At 39.1% G+C, this 19422-nt stretch overlaps 1 protein-coding gene across 6 annotated transcripts in view; it reads right to left on the reverse strand.

Annotated features, from left to right (window-relative positions):
* pkn1b (protein kinase N1b) overlaps positions 1 to 19422 on the reverse strand; it is a 47172-nt gene that overhangs the window by 11688 nt on the left and 16062 nt on the right. For 3 of the 6 annotated variants that reach the window (XM_077556987.1, XM_077556985.1, XM_077556984.1), the window contains exons 1-7: positions 13182 to 13332; positions 8094 to 8394; positions 5074 to 5219; positions 4871 to 4991; positions 1722 to 1867; positions 1439 to 1652; positions 383 to 574 (exon numbers count right to left, since the gene is read on the reverse strand). In XM_077556987.1, coding sequence (XP_077413113.1) covers positions 383 to 574; positions 1439 to 1652; positions 1722 to 1867; positions 4871 to 4991; positions 5074 to 5219; positions 8094 to 8394; positions 13182 to 13271 — 1210 coding nt within the window. In that variant the 5' untranslated portion in view covers positions 13272 to 13332. Of the gene's footprint in view, positions 1 to 382; positions 575 to 1438; positions 1653 to 1721; positions 1868 to 4870; positions 4992 to 5073; positions 5220 to 8093; positions 8395 to 13181; positions 13333 to 19422 lie in introns of those variants that run through there. The other 3 variants (XM_077556989.1, XM_077556988.1, XM_077556986.1) reach the window with 2 other exon arrangements.

A 19422-nucleotide genomic window follows, 5' to 3' on the forward strand; every position in this document is an offset into this window, starting at 1 on the left:
TAAAAAAAAGAAAGAATAAAGTATTACAAATTTAGGGCATCAGGCGATTAAAGTTTTTAATCGTAATTATTCGCATTACTTCACTAGTTAACTCGCAATTAATCACAAATTTAATATCTGTTCTAAATGTACAATAAAAACAATTCAAGGTTTTCATACACTTAAATAGAAATAGTTCAAATGAATTTTTGACGTTTATAGCCGTCAATGGCAGTGAATGAGTTAATACACATTTTATTTATTTTTTTACATCATCTATTTTTTTGCGTAGCAGTAAATCAGCATGTTGCTGTCATAATCTGACCAATGTTCATTTGAAAAGTGAAAACATTACATTCTGTATTTTTTCCCCCCACATCTGTAATTCTCATAAAATACGTACAAGACAGCTCATCATTCTTGCCCGGGATCTTGAGGCTCATACTACTGCTGCTGCGGCTATAGAGGCCGCTCAGTTTAAAGGAGCGTCCATCTCCTGGAGTGTAAGCGGGAAGAACCACGGGAGTCCCTCTGCTTCTGCCTGGGACCACCTCTGGCAGCCCCACACATCCCAGAAGATGAACTTGAAGAGTTCCTGCACACAGAAGAAACACGTCACGGCTTGACCAACAGCAACAAATGTTATTCAGTACAAACTCAATAACTATATTTCTAGAGTTTGCCAGTATTATCAGAAAAGGAATTCAAAATAAATACTTAAGCTTTAAGTAGGTTAAATTTAAACATGAACATTGTTTTATATACAAAAATTGACAAAAATGATTAAATGTTATTTTGCTATTTTTAAATGACATTTTTGAATGGTCTGCACATTTGTCAGTTTTTAAAACCAAATGTGATTTAGTAAACAATGCTTTTCCACCACTTTAACGATCCTCAAGCATAAAAATGGGATTGCAACTCCTAATGGAAGTCAAACAAACATTATTGAGTTACATAAAAATACATCTGTTGCGGCTTTAATTTTGGTCAAACCAACAAACACACCAAAGCCATGTTTTGTTTGATTTTACCTTGTAAGGACTAAAAATGACAAAATAAAAAATAAATAAAAGTGAAAATAAAAAAGAATACAGCGTAGAAATATAAATAGAAGTAAAAGCAACAAAATATATATACGTAAATAAAGTAAAAATAAATAAAAACATAAAAACAAGACTCAAAAACTAAAATAAATAAATAAATGTGGAAATATAGAAATAAACATATAGACTTAAATATCAGTCAATAAATAAAAACGCTCTGCTCTTATTTATTACATGCTGCAGACGCCTGTCCGCATGAAATCCGTCATGAAATGTTATTCAAATGAGGGGGTGGTCTTAAGTGTTATTTTTTTGTATTGTATTTCCACATACATGTTTATTTTTTTATATCCGTTTTTATTTTCACTTGATTTATTTATGATGCCCTCCGGATGTATTGGCCCTTGGTCTACCTGTGAGAGGTGATGGTTTACTCAGGGTGCTGTACTGGTTGTGAACGTAGGGTGTGCTTTGGCGGCTGCTGAAGGCTGAGGAGGAAGCCAACGCCAGCTCTTCCTTAATCAGGCAGGCCTTGGGGTGGTCCTCTGGGAGCTCCTGTAGCCGCTGCTCTAGAGAGCATCTGAGCAGGTCCAGACGCTGGGATGATTCGCTCAGACCACATTGAGCCTGAGGGGCATACATAGCAACGTTTTACAGCCAAAGTACTGACTGAAAGTACTGAGTAAACTGTCTGACCTCCGCCATGGCCTTCTTGTCTTGCACCTTCCCTGCACCGAGCAGTCGCAGCATGTTCTTTGCTCCTTCCGCCATAGCGTGCTCCACACGGTAATGATGCCAGAGCTCCTCTACCCGCAGCTCCACCCCACACAAGTCAGGTTTACCTGGGATACACAGTGGGCTTTAACACGCTGTGCAATGCTTACACAGCACAAAATTTGCCAAACTGATATACTTTAATTAGACACTTCATTTGAATGTGTGTCTACTGTCTACCCTTGATTTAATTTTACTTGCTATCAAGATGGTAGTGTGAACAATCAATGCGTAATTGGCAACTGTAGTGTTTCTCTAGTTCAGGGGTCTGCAACCTGCGGCTCTGGAGCCACTTGTGGCTCTTTAGTCCCTCTCCTCAGGCTTCCTGTGGATCTCTAAGGGGTTTTTTTTTGTTGGAGAAAATATTTTTTAATGAATTAATTTGATTTAAAAAAAAAAAAGAATATAAAAAAAATGACAAAGTCCAAATTTATAAGTTGTCACAAAAAGAGAGACGGAAGGTAGCTAAAAGTTACAAAGTTTCAAAAAAAATACCTAAAAATGTCCAAAAAGTGATCATAAAATGTCCAAAACAGACGAGGAAAAGCAGAATATTACCATATAATCTATAAAAAAAGTCTAAAAAAGTCAGAAAATTATATTTTTTAAAAGATAGAAAGGAAAATATCCAAAGAGTAACCATAAAATATCCAAAAACAAAAGAAGAAAGGCAGAAAATTACCATAAAACAAACTGTCTTCAACCCCCCCCCCCACAAAAAAAAGTTAGAAAAATCATTTTAATCAGAAAAAAAAAAGATTTATACAAAGAAAGACAAAAGAAAATGTTCAAAAAGTGACTATAAAATGCCCCCAAATAAAAAAAGGAATCCCAACAATTACCATAAAATATACACAAAATTGCCCCAGACAGAAAAGAAGTTTTTGCTGCTGTGGATGAAATGCAATGCGGTGACAAGCTTGCCGGTCAAACATATGATGGAGCCGCAGTGATGTCGAGGTTAGTGAACACAGCAAAAGATAACCACTAACCAGCACTAATCGAACTGTTTAATGACATCAGAAACAAACCGTTGGACTGGGACGAGAGGTCTATTCAATATTTAGAGGACCCCAAAGTCGTATTTCTCCTGCATCTTTTTTTCTGATGTTTTTTCACACACCGCTTTTCAACATCTTGCTTTTCAACATCAAAGGCTTTGCCATTGGCTATTGTGTGAGTCAAATGAAGAGAACAGCACATCAGTTGCAAAGACAGAGAGGGGAATTTGAACATGTTTTTGCTCTGGTCCCACAACCGGAGAACCCAACAAAAAAGGTGCCGGGGGCCAGGTGACATGAAAACGGAATAGAAAGATTTTTTTTCCCAAAGTGCTGGACACAATTGATTCCCAAATGCCTTTCATCTTTGGAGAAGATGGCATTTGTGGGTCTCCTGGACTTCTCCAGATTCCATCTGTTTGAGCAGGCTTTTCCATACCGCGCGTTTGACTCTCTCACTTATGGACATTTTTTTGATGAAGCTGAAAGTGTTGATATGCGTCTCCTGATCTGAAAAAGCAAAACGTCTCGTAAATTAACCCGTTTCATCGATGCCACGCCGCAACTCTACAGACTGTGTGAACTGTTCCTCACTCTACCATCCAACACTGCCGCGGTGGAAAGAACATTCTCTGGACTAAAAAGGATCAAAACCTATCAGCGCAATGCCAAGGGACAGCAGAGATTGTCTGGACTTGCCATGATGTCTATTGAACGGAGGATGCTTCAGAAGGTCAAGTCAGATGAAAGCTTCTATGACAAAGTCATTGTGGAGTTTGCCAAGAAGGCCCGTAGGATGGAATTAATCTATAAATAAGGTAGGAGATTGGTTGATTATTGTGTGTGTTTGTCCTGTAACTGCCTTTATCAAACATGTCACTGTATTCAGTAGTTAGTCTATATTTTGCTAGTTCAACTCATTGTTTTTATCGGAAATATGTCAGTGTTTAGGCCCATATAATTTATCTTGCAGTAAACACATTCCAAAGGTTGTCAAAACGTTTTATGTGTGCTATCCGTAGGGCTGAAAACTCTTACAGCTCCCCTGCGATGTCATTTTTTCCTCTCCCCCGCTCCGCTCAAAAGTGGCGGAAACCGGGTTGATATAGTAGTTTAAAAAAAACTACCATGTGATTTTTAATAATTAACTCATTCGCTGCCATTCACAGCTATAGATGTGAAAAATTCATTTGAACTATTTTATTAGTTTTTTCCCATTTTTGTTAAGAGTATGAAAAACTAGATTTTTTTTGTACATTTAGAACAGATAGAAAATTTGTGATTAATCGTGAGTTAACTAGTGAAGTCATGCGATTAATTACGATTACAAATTTTAATCACCCGATGCCCCTTATTTTTAATAACTTTTTCTTTAAAAAGAAAATCTTTTTAATTTTAATAAAAAAAATTTTTTTAGAAGAAATTATTAAAAATTAGGGGCGTCGGGCGATTACAATTTTTAAATGTAATTAATCGCATGACTTCACTAGTTAACTCACGATTAGTCACACATTTTCTATCTAGGTTTTTATACTTTTGTTAACAAAAGTGGTAAAAAATGTTAAACTAGAAATAGTTATGAATGAAAATGAAAATGAATTTTTGACGTCTATGGCAGTGAATGAGTAAAATACCCCCAAATGTTTCCGCTTACGGGCGCTCGCATCAGCATGTGTGTCAATCCAGCATGACCACTATAAACCTCACCACTTGCCACTGGTACAGACAAAGCATAAACAGTGTTCCATCCATTGACGTATCAGTCAGCCTGACTCCCGCTCTCCATCCCTTGCCAACCTTCTTTGTCTCTAACCTCTGCTACATGAGACCTCGCTCTTAGTTGTTGGCCACCATCAAGGGGATGCAGGAACATCAATAAGATTCTAACCAGGAGCTCGAGGGCTGTAATGGACAAAGTGTACATCAATGTGTGAGTGTGTTTGACCGGGCACTGTGAAGTCCTGAAGCAAGAAATGATCCATTACTGCCGGCATCATAAAATATGCAGTGTGAAAGGTGGTCGAACGCTTAAATGGGGACCGGAAAGATGAGTGAGGTTGAAAAACGTACATTGGTTGTCCTCAGATTGCTCCGTGGCCTGCATGGCCTTTCGGATCTGCATGCGGATGATGTCGATCTTCGTCTTGCTGTCCTGCAGCATCTGCTGAGCCGCCTGGAGAAGCTTCTTGTCCTGCAAAGAAACATGTCATTAGAAAACCTTTCATAAGAAATACATTTAGCAGAGAAGAGTCCATCTAATATCAGATGAATACCTTGGTCGCTCCATTGGCATAAATAGGAATCATGTTTTCTGCACCCTGTTTGACCTTCAATTCAATGTTGAGCTGGCGCTCCAACGCAGCAATGCGATGTTGGTTGGCAGACGGGCGACTGACCGAACCTGGAGATCTAGCAGCATCTGCAGCATAACAGGAAGTAAGCAGGTTAAGGACACAAAGCAAAAAAATATATAAAAAATGGATCCTTGACTTGCCAAAACTCACAATAACAACAACTATAGAGTGGCTTTAAATTAAGGGGTGTGGCATAATGATTGATGTTTGAAACTTGGCTCGGGTTAGGCTGTGTGTGTTGTGTGTGATGACGGCCTACTGTACTGTAGTTCAATTTTTAGCTGGAAATGTATCAACTGTTTCTATCTTCTTTTTTTCCCCACTTCACTTGGTCATCATGTATCTGGAAATCGCACCTAACTCCAATTAGGGAGAGCGCTCGTAATTTGAAAAATTCACAAATGGAGATCCGGACGTCACATGACTATTTCTCTGAATACGCCCCCTGTGGCAGGAAAGTAGCGGTGCAGCGTTAATGGACTTCAACGGCGAGGAGGGCAAAAATGAGCGTTTATCCGTCAACTTTTCACCCAAGAGCTTTGACAGTCACTTTGATGAAAAGGACATGATATACATGCGCGAGGTGGACATGCTGGATTGCCAATGAAGTGTCAGGAAGTGTTTTTGTTTTTCCACTTGGCGGCGCTGCTAACGTGGAATTACCCACTCTGTTGTTGGTGAGTGCTTTCAAATTTGATCATACATGCTTTACAAGTTTGTACAATCCGGATTTGTTTCCCCTTTGTGTGTGCTAAAAATGCTATTGAAGTTAGCAGTTTCACACAAGTCTTGCAGTGTTATTTAGGTACATTAGCAACTTAGCTAATTGGGCCGCGGTTGCTGTCATTAGAGGCTTTTCCACCGCCGGAACTTTTGGAGAACTTTTCAATTTACCTTGGTAAATTTCAGTTTGCGCGTTTTTCCAACAACAAAAATTTCCGGGGTAATTTAATTCCCCAGGGGACATCCGAGTACTATCTCAGCAGCAGGGACTTGCTGAGCCAAGCTGGAACTTTGAGGGGACGGGCTGCACTTATGGAGGCCCAAAACTGCCAAAATGTATTTTTTAATTTAATAAATGAATAGATAAATAAATGACTAAAAGTGAAAACAAAAACGGATACAAAAAATAATTTTCAAAAATTTTATTAAAAAAAAGATATATATAAATGAAAATAAAAATAACAAAAAATACATATATGCATAATTTTTTTTTTTAAAGTAAAAAAAAAAAAGATTAAATAAATGTTGAAATAAATACAAAAATAAATGTATAAATAGAATTCCATAAATAAATAAATATATAAATAGAATTAAATATCAATCAACAAATAAAATTTCGTCCTGAAATTATATAAAAAAATGTGAGAGCAGAGTGTTTTTATTTATTGATTAATATTTAATTCTATTTTTGTATTTATTTTTACTTTTACTTATATATATATATATATATATATATATATGAGAAACCTGGTTGAAGGTTTACAGGGGAAGTCAACCAAAAATCTTCTTTACAATATGTAAGCACCCCGGCTAATTTAAACATAAAATTATGATTAATATTGTGTTTGTGGATTGCGACCTAAGTAGCAAAATCCACCAGTTTTTTTATCTGTGTCACGGGGCGGCCATTTTGCTGTCACCTGAAAACGAATCCCAGTTGCTCAGTGCTACGGTCGCGTATACCAGTGGTTCTCAACGTACCCCAATCCAGTCTGCTTTCCACAGCAACACAGGCGTCTCAAACGATTAGCTAATCAGCAAGCTTGCATGGAGCCTGATAACGATCCTCAGGTGTGTTGGCTATACAACATTTTTGTAAAGAAAATGTTTGGATTGACGTCCTCTTTAAAGTTACAAAACATGGAAGTCTGACACATTTTCAGCATCACTATGCCTTCTGTCCGACAAAATCAAGGGAACCGAGATCTCTCTCGCAAGATGTCTGCCTATCGCCTGAGACCTCAGCATAGCTCATATGCGTTTCGCTCTTTCTTTGCCGTTTCTCAACACTTTCAGTCCAAAAGAACGATGGCCGAGAAGATATGCGATGACAAACTAAGATAGCAGACATACAATCAAGGTGAGAGGACTCCAGCACCACCTTAGAGGCCATCACTTGTTTTTAAATTAGAGATACTCTTTAATACATGTTACTTAAAAGTTGGCTATACAGTTAACTCATTCACAGCCATTGAGCTATAGACGTAAAAAAATTATTTTAACTATTTCTATTAGTTTACATTTTTTTTTCCACTTTTGTTAACAAGAGTATGAAAACCTAGAATTTTTTATTGTACATTTAGAACAGATATAAAATGTGTGATTAATTGTGAGTTAACTAGTGAAGTCATGCGATTAATTATGATTCCAAATTTTAATTACCTGACGCTCCAAATTATTATTATTTTTTAAATTCATTCATTGTCGTTGATGGCTAAAACGTCAAAAATTCATTTGAACCATTTCTATTAGTTTAACATTTTTTCTTTTTTGTTAACAAGAGTATGAAAACCTAGAAATTTTTTTAATTGTACATTTAGAACAGATATAAATTTTGTGATTAATCGTGAGTTAACTAGTGAAGTCATGCAATTAATTACAATTAAAAAAAAAATTATCGCCTGTCGCCCCTAATTTTTAATAATCTTTTTTCTTTTAAATGAATTTATGGCAGTGAATGAGTTAATATTAGATTTATGATGCCAACAGAACAGATTATTTCCTATAGAGTATAGTTTCAAAATCCAACATTGCTGAGGTCGGCCACTGACAAAACTGTTGACGATAAATATAGGATAAGGGATAAGCAGAAAAAAAAGGATGGACACTTTCTTATAACATTATATGGCCTGGAGTGTGTGTATGTACCAGTGAATTATGCAATGCCAACTGAAGCATGCTAATTCATTCATTGTTTTTCCAAGCAGAAAGTGTACCTTTGTTGTCGTCGTGGCCCTTGACCACAATGAGTGCATCGAGCTCCTGCAGCTGCGCTTGGAGACACTCGAGCTTGCGTTTGGAACTGCGGAGCTGCGAGTCCACCTGTTGCGCATTTCGCTTGTCGGTGGTGGCCCGCCGTAAATTCTCCGCACCCTCCTTGATCTTCAGCTCTTTGCGAATCTCCCGGCGGATCCTCTCGCGGTACTCATCCAGGCGCTGCTGCACACTGGAGTCCGATAGGTCGGAGTTCTGGTCCAAGCCAAGTTGCTGCAGCACTGACAGTCCACCTGGATCAGTCTGAAGGTGGGATCAAAAGGTTCGTATGAATGGAAATGCACGGATACAAAGATATAATAATAGTTTGCCTCTTATTTATTGGTAACGTGCGCTGAGTCTGTGTAGCTATGGCAAAGACCCACATTCAATCTACCGGTATGTTGACCGTACAATATGAAAAAAACCCAGCAGTGTAGATGCACTGTCCTCAGTGTCCATCGAAAAATGTCCACAATTCAGCCTATTAAAAAAATCCGCTTTGAGGTTGGGAAAACACTAGGGGTGGGAATCTTTGAATGTCTCACGATTTGATTCGATTCCGATTTTTGGGCCTGTGATTCGATTCAGAATCGATTTTCAATTTATGATTCAAAATTATTTGATTGACAAGGATTTTTGCTTCAATCTATAGATGTGCAAGGAATTGTGATGATCTACTCCAGTCTGACTGGCTAATGCTAATTAGCACGCTACTTGCGGCACTTTAATCACTCAAAAGAACGGCTCCACGCTGAATTTTTTTTTTTTTTTATTGGAATAACTTGATCGGGACTTTTTCCTTCTACTCTCTAATGTGGCTACAACTTAACAGTGTATTAGACCGTGTGGAACCACACTGCCCCGCAGTGGCCAAACCGGGTACAACATGAACAGCGGTCCAAATAAAGGCCAGACAGTATAATAATTAGTGTAAAATAATTTGAATAAAATCGATTTTGGGACATTTAAAATCGATTCTGAATCGTAATAAATGAGAATCGCGATTCTTATGCGAATCTATTTTTTGACACACCCCTAAAAAACACCTTGCAAAAGTGAGCCTATTGTGCAGTTTCATAAAAGTTTATTAAATACCATTTTTTGGTGGTATAATTTACCGCAATTTATTATTTAAAAAAAAAAAAAATTTTATTACTGTATTGTATGTTAAGTGTTTTGAGCAATATCTGAAGTTGCACATTCCTATTTTATATTTTGCTTATGTGACAATTATGCTCTGATTAAAAAGAGAAATAAAGTAAGAAATTGAATAATTACATTGTAATAACATTATAATAACGCAGTAATAAACTTGAACTTAATTAAACTTGAGCGTTGGTGCAGTTTCCAAAAAGTTTATTCAAAAACATTTCTTGTGGTGTAATTTACTACAATTTATTATATATATAAAAAATAAAAAAATATTTATTACTGTATTATGTTAAGTGGCACAATGTGTTGGGCAATATCTGAAGTTGCACATTTTATAATTTGCTTATGTGACAGTTATGCTCTGATTAAAATGTAATAATTACATTGTAATAACAATATAATAATGCAGTAATAAACTTGCACTGAAGTAATTAAACTTCAGTAGTTGGATAATTTCTTACCGAGTTATTATTTGGAGGAAACGAGTCATATTCAATATGTTTATTATATGCATGGCAAAAGCACATTCATATATAGTGAAATTCTTATTTTACTTTTTTCATACCACTCAAAGAAAAACAACTTTTAAAAACATGGGGCTAGGCAATGTACATTTAAGAACATTTAAAAAAGACAATGTATTAGCAGTCGCAACAAGTTTTAGCTACTCTAACCCCGTCTGTTTATGAGGGTGAGGTATTATGAGGCAACATTGTTAAAAGCCCTTTGAGTACCTTTGAAAGTAGAACGGTGCTACATAAATGGAGCCCATTTACCTTTTACTTTAAGTGCGTAAACAGCTGAGTGCCAACATCAGTGCTCCTATGATCAACACTAACACGATTACAACAGCAGGAATACAGATTTTAATCAGGGTCTCATCTGCTTCTGGCTGGCTTAAAGACTCGAGAGTTCACATTATGAGTCTAGCACGGGCACGGTGTTCTAGTGGTTAGCATGTCTGGCTCACATTTAAGAATCAACTCCCTGTGTGGAGTTTACATATTATCCCACTGCTCGTGTGGGGTTTTCTTGAAAACTTGCCAGCCCATCAAATTGCTGAGGAATGTTTTGAGTGCAATGTTAGTCTGGACGTGTGTTTTGTCCAAACTTCTTGAGAAACCGAAGAAGCTCAACAAAATGGGACCAGTTTTACCAGCTACTCTCCACACTTTCTGATTCCGTTTCCTCCCCACGGTGGGGTGCTCAGGGTTACTCTTAACATCATGCAGCCAGACAGTCATCTATCCAGCTTAGTAGGTCTGATTACAACGTCTTATGCTTGTGTGCATCCAACTACAAGCTGACTGGGGCGCCAGCTCTGCATCATTAAAACCAAAATCCAAATACAGCATATTAGTAGTAGTCAGTCACTCTGAACCGTGCGGCATGGGTCAATAGTATCTACAGATTCTAATATTTTTTTGCTTTTAACTCTTTCACTACCAGCCATTTTCACTGAAGCAACCCCCGTTGCTCCCGGCTGTTTTACTGGATTTTGACTGATTTTGCAAAGCCCACAGAATATTGTGTTCTATTGCTATAAAAAAAAGTATATTTGTATCCATTTTCGTTTTGCAGCATTAGAATATAGCTAAGTTTAATCATTTTTCACATTCCTGTTGAAAACACTGGGGAAATTTCCAACTTGGCCCTGGCTGATCGCTTATACTCTGCTGCCACCTGCTGGCCGTTTTTTTTTTGGTAATAACTACCATTGCTTTGAGCGTCCTCTTCAGGTCAGAAGCTGCATTAAAGCCTTCTGTATGCTCCAGCATAGAACAAACAAAAATAATTTTTTGGGACCATGGCAATATTTCAAATAGATGCCATTTATGCCACTTTTTTTTTTTTATTGAATCATTGAAGCCATTTTTTGTGGACAAATATTTGCTTAGTCGGGCGTGTCAAAAACATCTCCCACATCCATCCACGGCGACTACAGGACCCAAGGTTAGTCGCTACACCGTGTTTACAGTACAGTTGACAGTTTTTGAGAGCAAATTAGTTAATCATCATTCCCTCAAATACATAACTCCCCTACAATGGGGAATTTGTCCAAAATGTCAGAGGAAATTTAACTTGAACATTAATGAATACTGACACCATACTTCCCCATTTATATACAGCCATCTTGTATTAAATTAGATTTCAAATGTTAAATGTAGATCTAAACGTGAATAAAACTTGGGTTTGTCATTGCAACTTTTTGCACTGCACACAGCAAATTGTATTCAAATTGAACAATTAAAATTTTGTCCATCAGAAAACATAACTTGGGCCCTTTTATGCCATCATTAATGTATGAATTGCCACTATCTTTACATGTTTACAGTGCCATATCAAATTTGTGGTGCTGCAAGAGCGTCTATTCTCCTCCTGGTGCAGATTTCAAGCAATGTCACTGCAAAGTACGTGCATGGCTAATTTGTGGCCAGGAAAACCCAAAACATAAATCCTTCTTTGCGTTTTGCACATGGACCCGCAGACTCTGAAGACTAGCTCCCCACCAAACAGTGATGGCAAATTGTAATCGTTTGCATTTCGTGTGTGTTTGTGTGACGAAGCGTATCACAAGGTACGTTTGCATTACCCTCAATTTTGTGCAAAAGGCAAGCTGGTAACAGAAACACATGATTTTCGAAAAAATATCTAAAATATCGCAAAAAAGTTTTTACGCTCTCATGGAATGGTTTTAGAGACGTTTCGAAATAGAAGTATTTTGCAAAAGTGTAATGGAAACTCTTTCTGCGCATTCTCTGTAGTCATGTGACCCCCGCCCAGTAACGGAGGAAAGGAAATAGGAAGTACGGGGCCACTCGCTTTCGTGTCGGAGGTGCCTTCGGAGGGGATAACAGGTCTTTTTAAGCACAAAGCGATTCATTATGGAGCCAATATGCCGACGTTCAACGCATGTCCCATATCGTTGCATGACAAATGGCCGTTGCCCCTGGCAACGAGCGACATACGGCACACGTCGTCGTTGAAATCCATCCGTCCGCACCATAACACAAGTTATAAGCGTGTGCGCACACACCAACACCAAATTGCCGAACCCGCCCGATGAGGGGAGGGAGATGTTTTTAAAGTAATATTAACAACTCCGGGCGTCTGTCTTCTGTAAACATCATCAGCACCTCCTACAGAACTGTGAGATCCCGCGAGACGGGATATTACGAAAATTGCGCCTCAGAAGCGTAACGCTCTTCAATGGAAACACCGGCAAGTCGAAAATGGCACTTCATCGAAATAGTACAATATCGCTTTTATTTTTGCGAAAAACTGTAATGGAAACACAGCTACAGAGTGGTTATTAGTCATCCTTTGGGTGGAGCATGATAAGACGATGTTGACCCTGAAGCGCAAACTGACAGTGACCCGGAGCTCCAAGCTTAAAATATTTTATGGTACTTTCTCAGAAGAAGAACACTTACTTACCATTGATTAAAACATCTGTATCAAAAACTGTATGGGAAGTTGCTCACAAACTGAAAGTGTCAATCTAAACTGAACATAATCTTCATAAAATGTAGCCATATTGTGGAGGCGTACCTAAAATACAAAGGTCAGTGAGTGTGCACCATGTTGCCAACCCCAGCAGGGAGCTCAACGGTGACACACCATGAAAGACAGGAAGGGACAATTTGTGCTGTGACGCACTCGTGTTCAACACAATACAACTTCATCTCTGGACTTTTACAAAAAAGACGCCCAAGTGGAAGACGGCTGCCACAGAAGGGCCAAAACATCAGTGACCGGCAGAAGAGAAACGAGACAAACAAGTAATTCAGATTTCCACAACATGAATGAGGAAGCAGTCGAAAAGAGAAGGGCCGTGTTAAATGTTGGAGGGACAATGAGGCGGCCATGTTGATTTGAGCTGAAAAGTTGCCTACCGAATGATCTGTGTCACTCTGCTCAGTGGGTACAGGGTCATCCGCAGGTTGATCCCTCATATAGTCCTCTATTGCATCCTCACTTGCCATGTTTGGCCTCCGGCTTTACTCCCCCCCCTCCCCTCTGCAGTCGCACTCACACAGTGGCAACGTACGCTAACACGCGCCGCCTCAAAATCCAGAACGGATTTACACTCAAAAGCCTGTCGGACTCCAAAGCCAGTCAACGGGGTGGAGTGGAGGAGAGAGAACAGCGTAGACCTCGCTACTTCCTGTTCTGCTCATAGAGGCGTCATGCAGTTTGTGCACACACATACAGTACATGCAAGCACTGGTGGTTGTGCAAGTGGGAGAGCTCAGTCACCCAGCTTCCTGTTACTACCCAAAGCAGAGAGGCGGCATTGTTTGATCAATTGTGCTCACATTCAACCAATTGTTGACAACCTTTGCTATACTGGACTCATTTTGGGGTTTTTTTGCATTATGCTGTCAAGCCGCTATATTCGAAAGTGATACGCACAGAACGCACCGTTTCAATCACATTCACTGAGCAGAAGGGTAGAAACCCCACAAGGGTAAAAGGGCAAAACCTTTCTGCTGACCTTCTACTAAAAAGGACTTGGCATTTCAGCAGCTTTCGTTGCAGACATCAATAGTAAAAAAAAAAAAAGGAGGAGGAAACACGCCATGAGCCTGTCAATTTTTTTTCATGTGGCTTTGGGAAAAAATGACCTGAGATTTTTGTTATCCAAGTTTTGTTGTTTAGGTTGTTTGTTAAAGCAGTGATCCCCAACCTTTTTTTCACCACGGACCGGTTCATACATGTCCACAACTTTGGCGGACTGGCAACCCAGTGGGTTGGGAGTGTGTGTGGGGGGGGGGGGGGGGGGTGTTTGGCTGTTCGTCGGCTGATTAATAAAAGGCTACGACAACAAACGCAAGTCCACTACCATAACAAGGGTAACAAAACGCGACTGAGATAATTAGCATCTTGACATGTGTCAAGAGTCCGTCGTAAACAGAAAGAATCTGGTCACTTTTCAAAATAAAATATTTTTAAGCCTCGGCTAATCAATTAACCAGAAGTACAGTAAGTTTTTTTTATTCTTTTAACTGTGCGGCCCGGTCCAAAGGTGCCCGCGGCCCGGTGGTTGGGGACCACTGTGTTAAAGGACATATTTTGGTGGCAAGATACATGAAAGTGTAAATTTAGCCAGGATCCACTCTTATTAAAGGTCGCATGCCGTTAAAATAATTTTTTTCCCCACTGCTTTATGCATAAAATAGTTCAAAAAGGGTTTGTGACGTGGTTTATTTTCATTTGCAATTTATCAAGTGTATGCAATAGTCTAACAAAATTGAATTTAGGAACATTAATGATGTAGATTCAGCGCTTTACCTGCCCACTTCAAAAATCAAGGACACATTTGTACTTGCTCCTGCACTCGCTCGTGACTATTTTGTTGACATTGGGATTTTTGACTACATTGTTGCAATGTGGCTGGCGGAAAAAGAGCTGACGAAATTGTGGAGATAAAATCTTCTCTTGCAAAATTCAAAGAAATGGTCACAGAAATACTTGAAATGAAAAAGAGCATCGATCCACTTCTGCAGGAAATTCAGCAGTTGAAGAGACACAAGAAAAAGATCGACACATTATCGCCTTGGAACAAAAAGTGGATGATTTGGAACAGAGTCTTCGTATCAACGATGTGATAGTTACAGGTATCCAGATTAAACCGCGCCAGCACAAGTGCAGTTGATTCTGACCAAGCTTCAGCCAACGAGACTGTGGAACAGCAAGTAACAACTCGACTCAGAGATTTGGGATTAATTGTGATGGATAGATGTGCTCTTGGCTTCCAACTGGGGGGGACACGACTGCCGGCAGTTCTGATCAGGTTTTTTTGACAGGAAGAAAAAGATTGCCCTTTTGAGAGATAGCTACAAGCTTAAAGGTAAACACGTCTACGTCAATGAAAATCTCAAAACGAAATGCTGACTTTGCCAGAAGTGTGCGACAATTGAGAAAGAATGGAGTTATCAAGAACAACATGGACAAAAGTCGGATCTTCTTCTCAGAAGAAAATATGGATCGTGAAAAGAGTGGAAGAATTGGTGGAGTTTGAGAGACAATAACTGCTGTCAGTAACTCACATCATTAAATTGTGGATTATGTCTTACCCAAATGAAATTATTGTAACATATTACTAATTAACCCAAAACTGGAGCTGTTATGATTTGAATAGTGTGAATATAGCATATGATTACTTGCTGACACTGCTAAGGTTAATTCTTGTTTATATACCTGCATTGATAACATGTATTGCTGTTCCTGTAAGAATGTAAACATTGTCTGGCTCTATTTCTGCTTGGACATTTGTTGTAACATGCAAGGCTGTCGTGATAAGGTTGTATTGTGGCTGCAATGTATCTGCTGTAAATAGTTACAATGGGGTTGGTGAATATGGTTCCGGGATGCGGCAAGCGGGGGCTACTCAGCCGGGTGGGCTAGCTTTGGTGGGCGCTCAGGAGTGTCAAGATCTAAACCTAATCGGATGTTGGCAACAGTGGTGGCTGAGCTGACCAGAATGGAGTGAACATTGCTGTGGACGCAATGGGCAGAATATAAGACGACATACTCTTTTGGAAGCCACAACATGTGTGAAAGCTGCTCCAAGGTCAGCGAAGACGCTACTGGCAAACAAGCATGCGTCCGACTTGGCTGCTCACCTGGTTGGGTGGTCCTGTTGGTGGCGTCCGGGAACCGATTTACCAATTCCAAATGTTTGGTACTAGCTGCAACTTATACACGGACATTACTCAAGATGAACTGAGCGAGGAGTGTGCAGACTTAAGTCTGGGATTGATAACGATATGAATCAATGACCTACTTAAACAGTGTATATGACTGATGCTTATAGTAAGAATAGATGGGGACGGGTTACTAATAGCCATGGCGTCACTCGTCAGCCCTTCTTTCGGATGTCAATGTTGCAAATGACATGATGTGATCGATGTAACCTGTAGAAATGTGTCCGAAAGGGAAAAACGAATAAAACAAAACAAACTCCATGCAACATGGAGTAATAAGGAAAAAAAAAGTTCTCAACGGTGACAACACACCTGCGTCACATGCAAAGCTAAAATTTCAAACCCAAATTATCTTGACAAAAGGACATTAAGTATGTGTGGAGGGTGAACGCTCTGACTTAAAATCCAGTACACTGTAGAAATGCTGCAGCTAAAGTTTTTTATGCTCGTCTGACTCAAAAGTTCAAGTCTACAAATGATCACTAAAAATCCAACTTGCAGCAATATATATAGATACAGTTGTAATGTTTGCATGCAGTTGGTAAACAATGTAAACAAACCATGTGCATCCATCATATTTGAATGTCATGTTGTGAAGTGTGAAAAACACCTTATCCTTGTCTGCCTCTTCTGTACTTTCAAGCCTTCATGATGCACCCACATCTCATTTCAAAGCTCTCATTAACAATCCCTCATGCGTCACCTGTCACACCGTTCAGTTCGGCCCAGAGCTGCCAATGGGTGAGAGAAAGCCACACTTTCGATGAACTTTTAATGGCTCCGTAGCTCTGTTTGGTTCAGCAGGGTCTCCAGATTAAGTGTGTATTCGCTCATGCGCGTCAGAGGGGAACGAAATACGTGCGCAGCTGCATGCTTTTCTGGCTGCGCAGTCTCCCATCCACTTAAGTCTGTCATTTACCCATCTTCATTCCAGATACGAGGTTTGGGTGGCACAACCCTAAAATGTCTCAAATCTGGCCTTTCACGTTTTTCTCCCATCGACTTCCAGCACTTTTCCTCTAACAAGCTTCTGAGACGGTATCAAGTCAAGCGAGCACCCATGGAAGTCAAAAGTTACGCCACAGAAAGCTCAAATGTATTTATTTATCCTGCCATTATTTGAAATGTAACGTTAAGTAAAGGAAAGAGATCGTTTTTTCTCATTTAAGGTTGTTGTATATTTTATACTCTTCATAGATACTTTACTTACCTTCATCCAGTGCATTGTGCCTTTTGACACGTTACACCAGCACCTCCACCTCCTCACCTTTGAAATTTGGTTTCCTTTTAGACATCATGACTTTCAAACTCCTTTGACAAATTTGACTGCTTTTATACATGATTGCATGGCAACGCTATGAGCATTTCCGGTGGAAAGGTCAGATGGGATAATAGCTACTGTATTTTACAAGACTGGATTTGCCATCTGACTGAAAAATAACCTCTGTTGTTAAATGTGCGACAACTAGGGGTGTCAGGTGATTCAATTTTTTAACCGTAATTAATCGCATGACTTCAATAGTTAACTCACGATTAATCGCAAATTTTATATCTGTTCTAAAGGTACAATAAAGCGTAAAAAAAAATCATACTCTTGTAAACATAAAAGTGAAAAAATGTTTAGCAGAAATACGGCTGCATCTTTTAGTCATTGATACAGTAATTTTAGAATAATTCATAAAATCGAGTTAAAATTAAAAAGATGTACTGTACTGTAGAAACGAGTGTGATGATTTTTCTTTTCATATTAAGAGCTATCTAATCTTTAACATGAAGTAACGTGAAATTCTGCACATTTTTAAAATGGTAAAATACAACCACATGCATTTTTAATGAAATTTATAACTGCTCATTTTTGACGTGGACGTGTCTGCTGCGTTGCGACTGGAATTCCCCCAGGACAGGCTTTCCAAATTAGGGGCGGTCATTATGCACGTACAAAAAAGAATAAATTGTGTGTGCTAACCTGTTTTTGATTGTGTAATAAGTATATTTAATAGCTTGGTGTTAGTAGTTTGAGGTCAAAACGACATGAAATATTTCTACTTTCAAAGACAAGGACTACAAAAGTTTTTCTCGTCGCCATCAAATTTTTGAACATGTTCAAACTTTCTTTGCGACCGTTAAAACGGTTTGTAAATATCTTCGCAATCTTGAGCGAAACCTGACGAAAAAACAACATTCGCTACATCCCCTTGCAAGCCATCGTTGTTCAGTGAGATACGGGCTTTACGCTTGAATCGTGTTAGTGAATGTTTGGAAATGACATTAAAAAGTAAACACCCAAGCGCAATCACAGACTATACAATAGAAATGAGGTACGGAATTAGAGAACAACTTAAACTGGGAAAAGATTTAGGTTTATTGAGATTTATTTATGGATTTATTTTCACTCTTTAAAAAAAAAAAAATAAGTGGAAGGAGGTCAGAAAGAAGTCAAACTTGTGATTTCTGCCCACAAAATGAATGACAGCAGTCAAGCTATTTTCAACAACAACTTTACAAATTAGTAAGATGTTGATTGGCTAAGGTAACCCGTCCACGACTAGCATGCCTCTTTCCCATTGGTGACGTTGGGCGATAAGCGGGGCATTTTTAAAACATAGCTTTGATTATTAGAGATAGACTGCTTTTTTAGGGCCGATACTTATATCGATTATTGGTAGTCAGGGAGGCCGATAATCGATATTGGAAGCCAATATACATTTGCAGGAAAAAAAAAAGTTGGTGTCAAATTTTTTAAATGATAAAACAATAATAAAAATTCCAGCACTTGACGGCTTAAATGCCTTCAAGTACAAGTTTATTAAACAGCTTTTGTGATTTGCAACATGTTAAAGGTTTTTGTTTGCCATCAGCTTTTTGCAACAACAATAATGCCAACTCCCAGTTAGCCCTAATTCGCGGGCTAACTGTTAGCTTGCGGGCTAACCTTTCACCCACACGCTAACCCCGGGATAACTCCCAAATAGCCGCTAAAAAACGGCTATTAGGTTAGCCCGCGAGCTAACCGTTAGCTCACGGGCTAATTTAATAGCTATTAATTCGCGAGCTAGCGGACTAATAGCCGCTAATTCGCGAGGTAATGGTTAGCTTGCGGGCTAACCATTCACCCGCACGCAAAACTCCCAATTAGCTGCCAATCCGCGAGCTAGCCGTTAGCTCGCAGGCTAGTGGCCATTAATTGCTGCTTATTGGCTGTTAGCACTGCACGAGCAACCAATCAGATGGTGCTGTGGGCGGGCCAATGCTGCAGGCAGTCAACAGTCGCTAACTCGGAGCAGATGGAGGAAAAATAACAGTTTTTAATATATCGAGCATCAAAACAAAAAAAGAGGCCGATGCCGCTATTCATCATAATGAATCTGCCTGGCCGATTACCAAAAACAATAAATCCTTCAGCCTCATTCCACCCACCAGTGTGAAC

Source organism: Vanacampus margaritifer, chromosome 2 (assembly GCF_051991255.1).
Source record: "Vanacampus margaritifer isolate UIUO_Vmar chromosome 2, RoL_Vmar_1.0, whole genome shotgun sequence".
NCBI lineage: Eukaryota > Metazoa > Chordata > Actinopteri > Syngnathiformes > Syngnathidae > Vanacampus > Vanacampus margaritifer.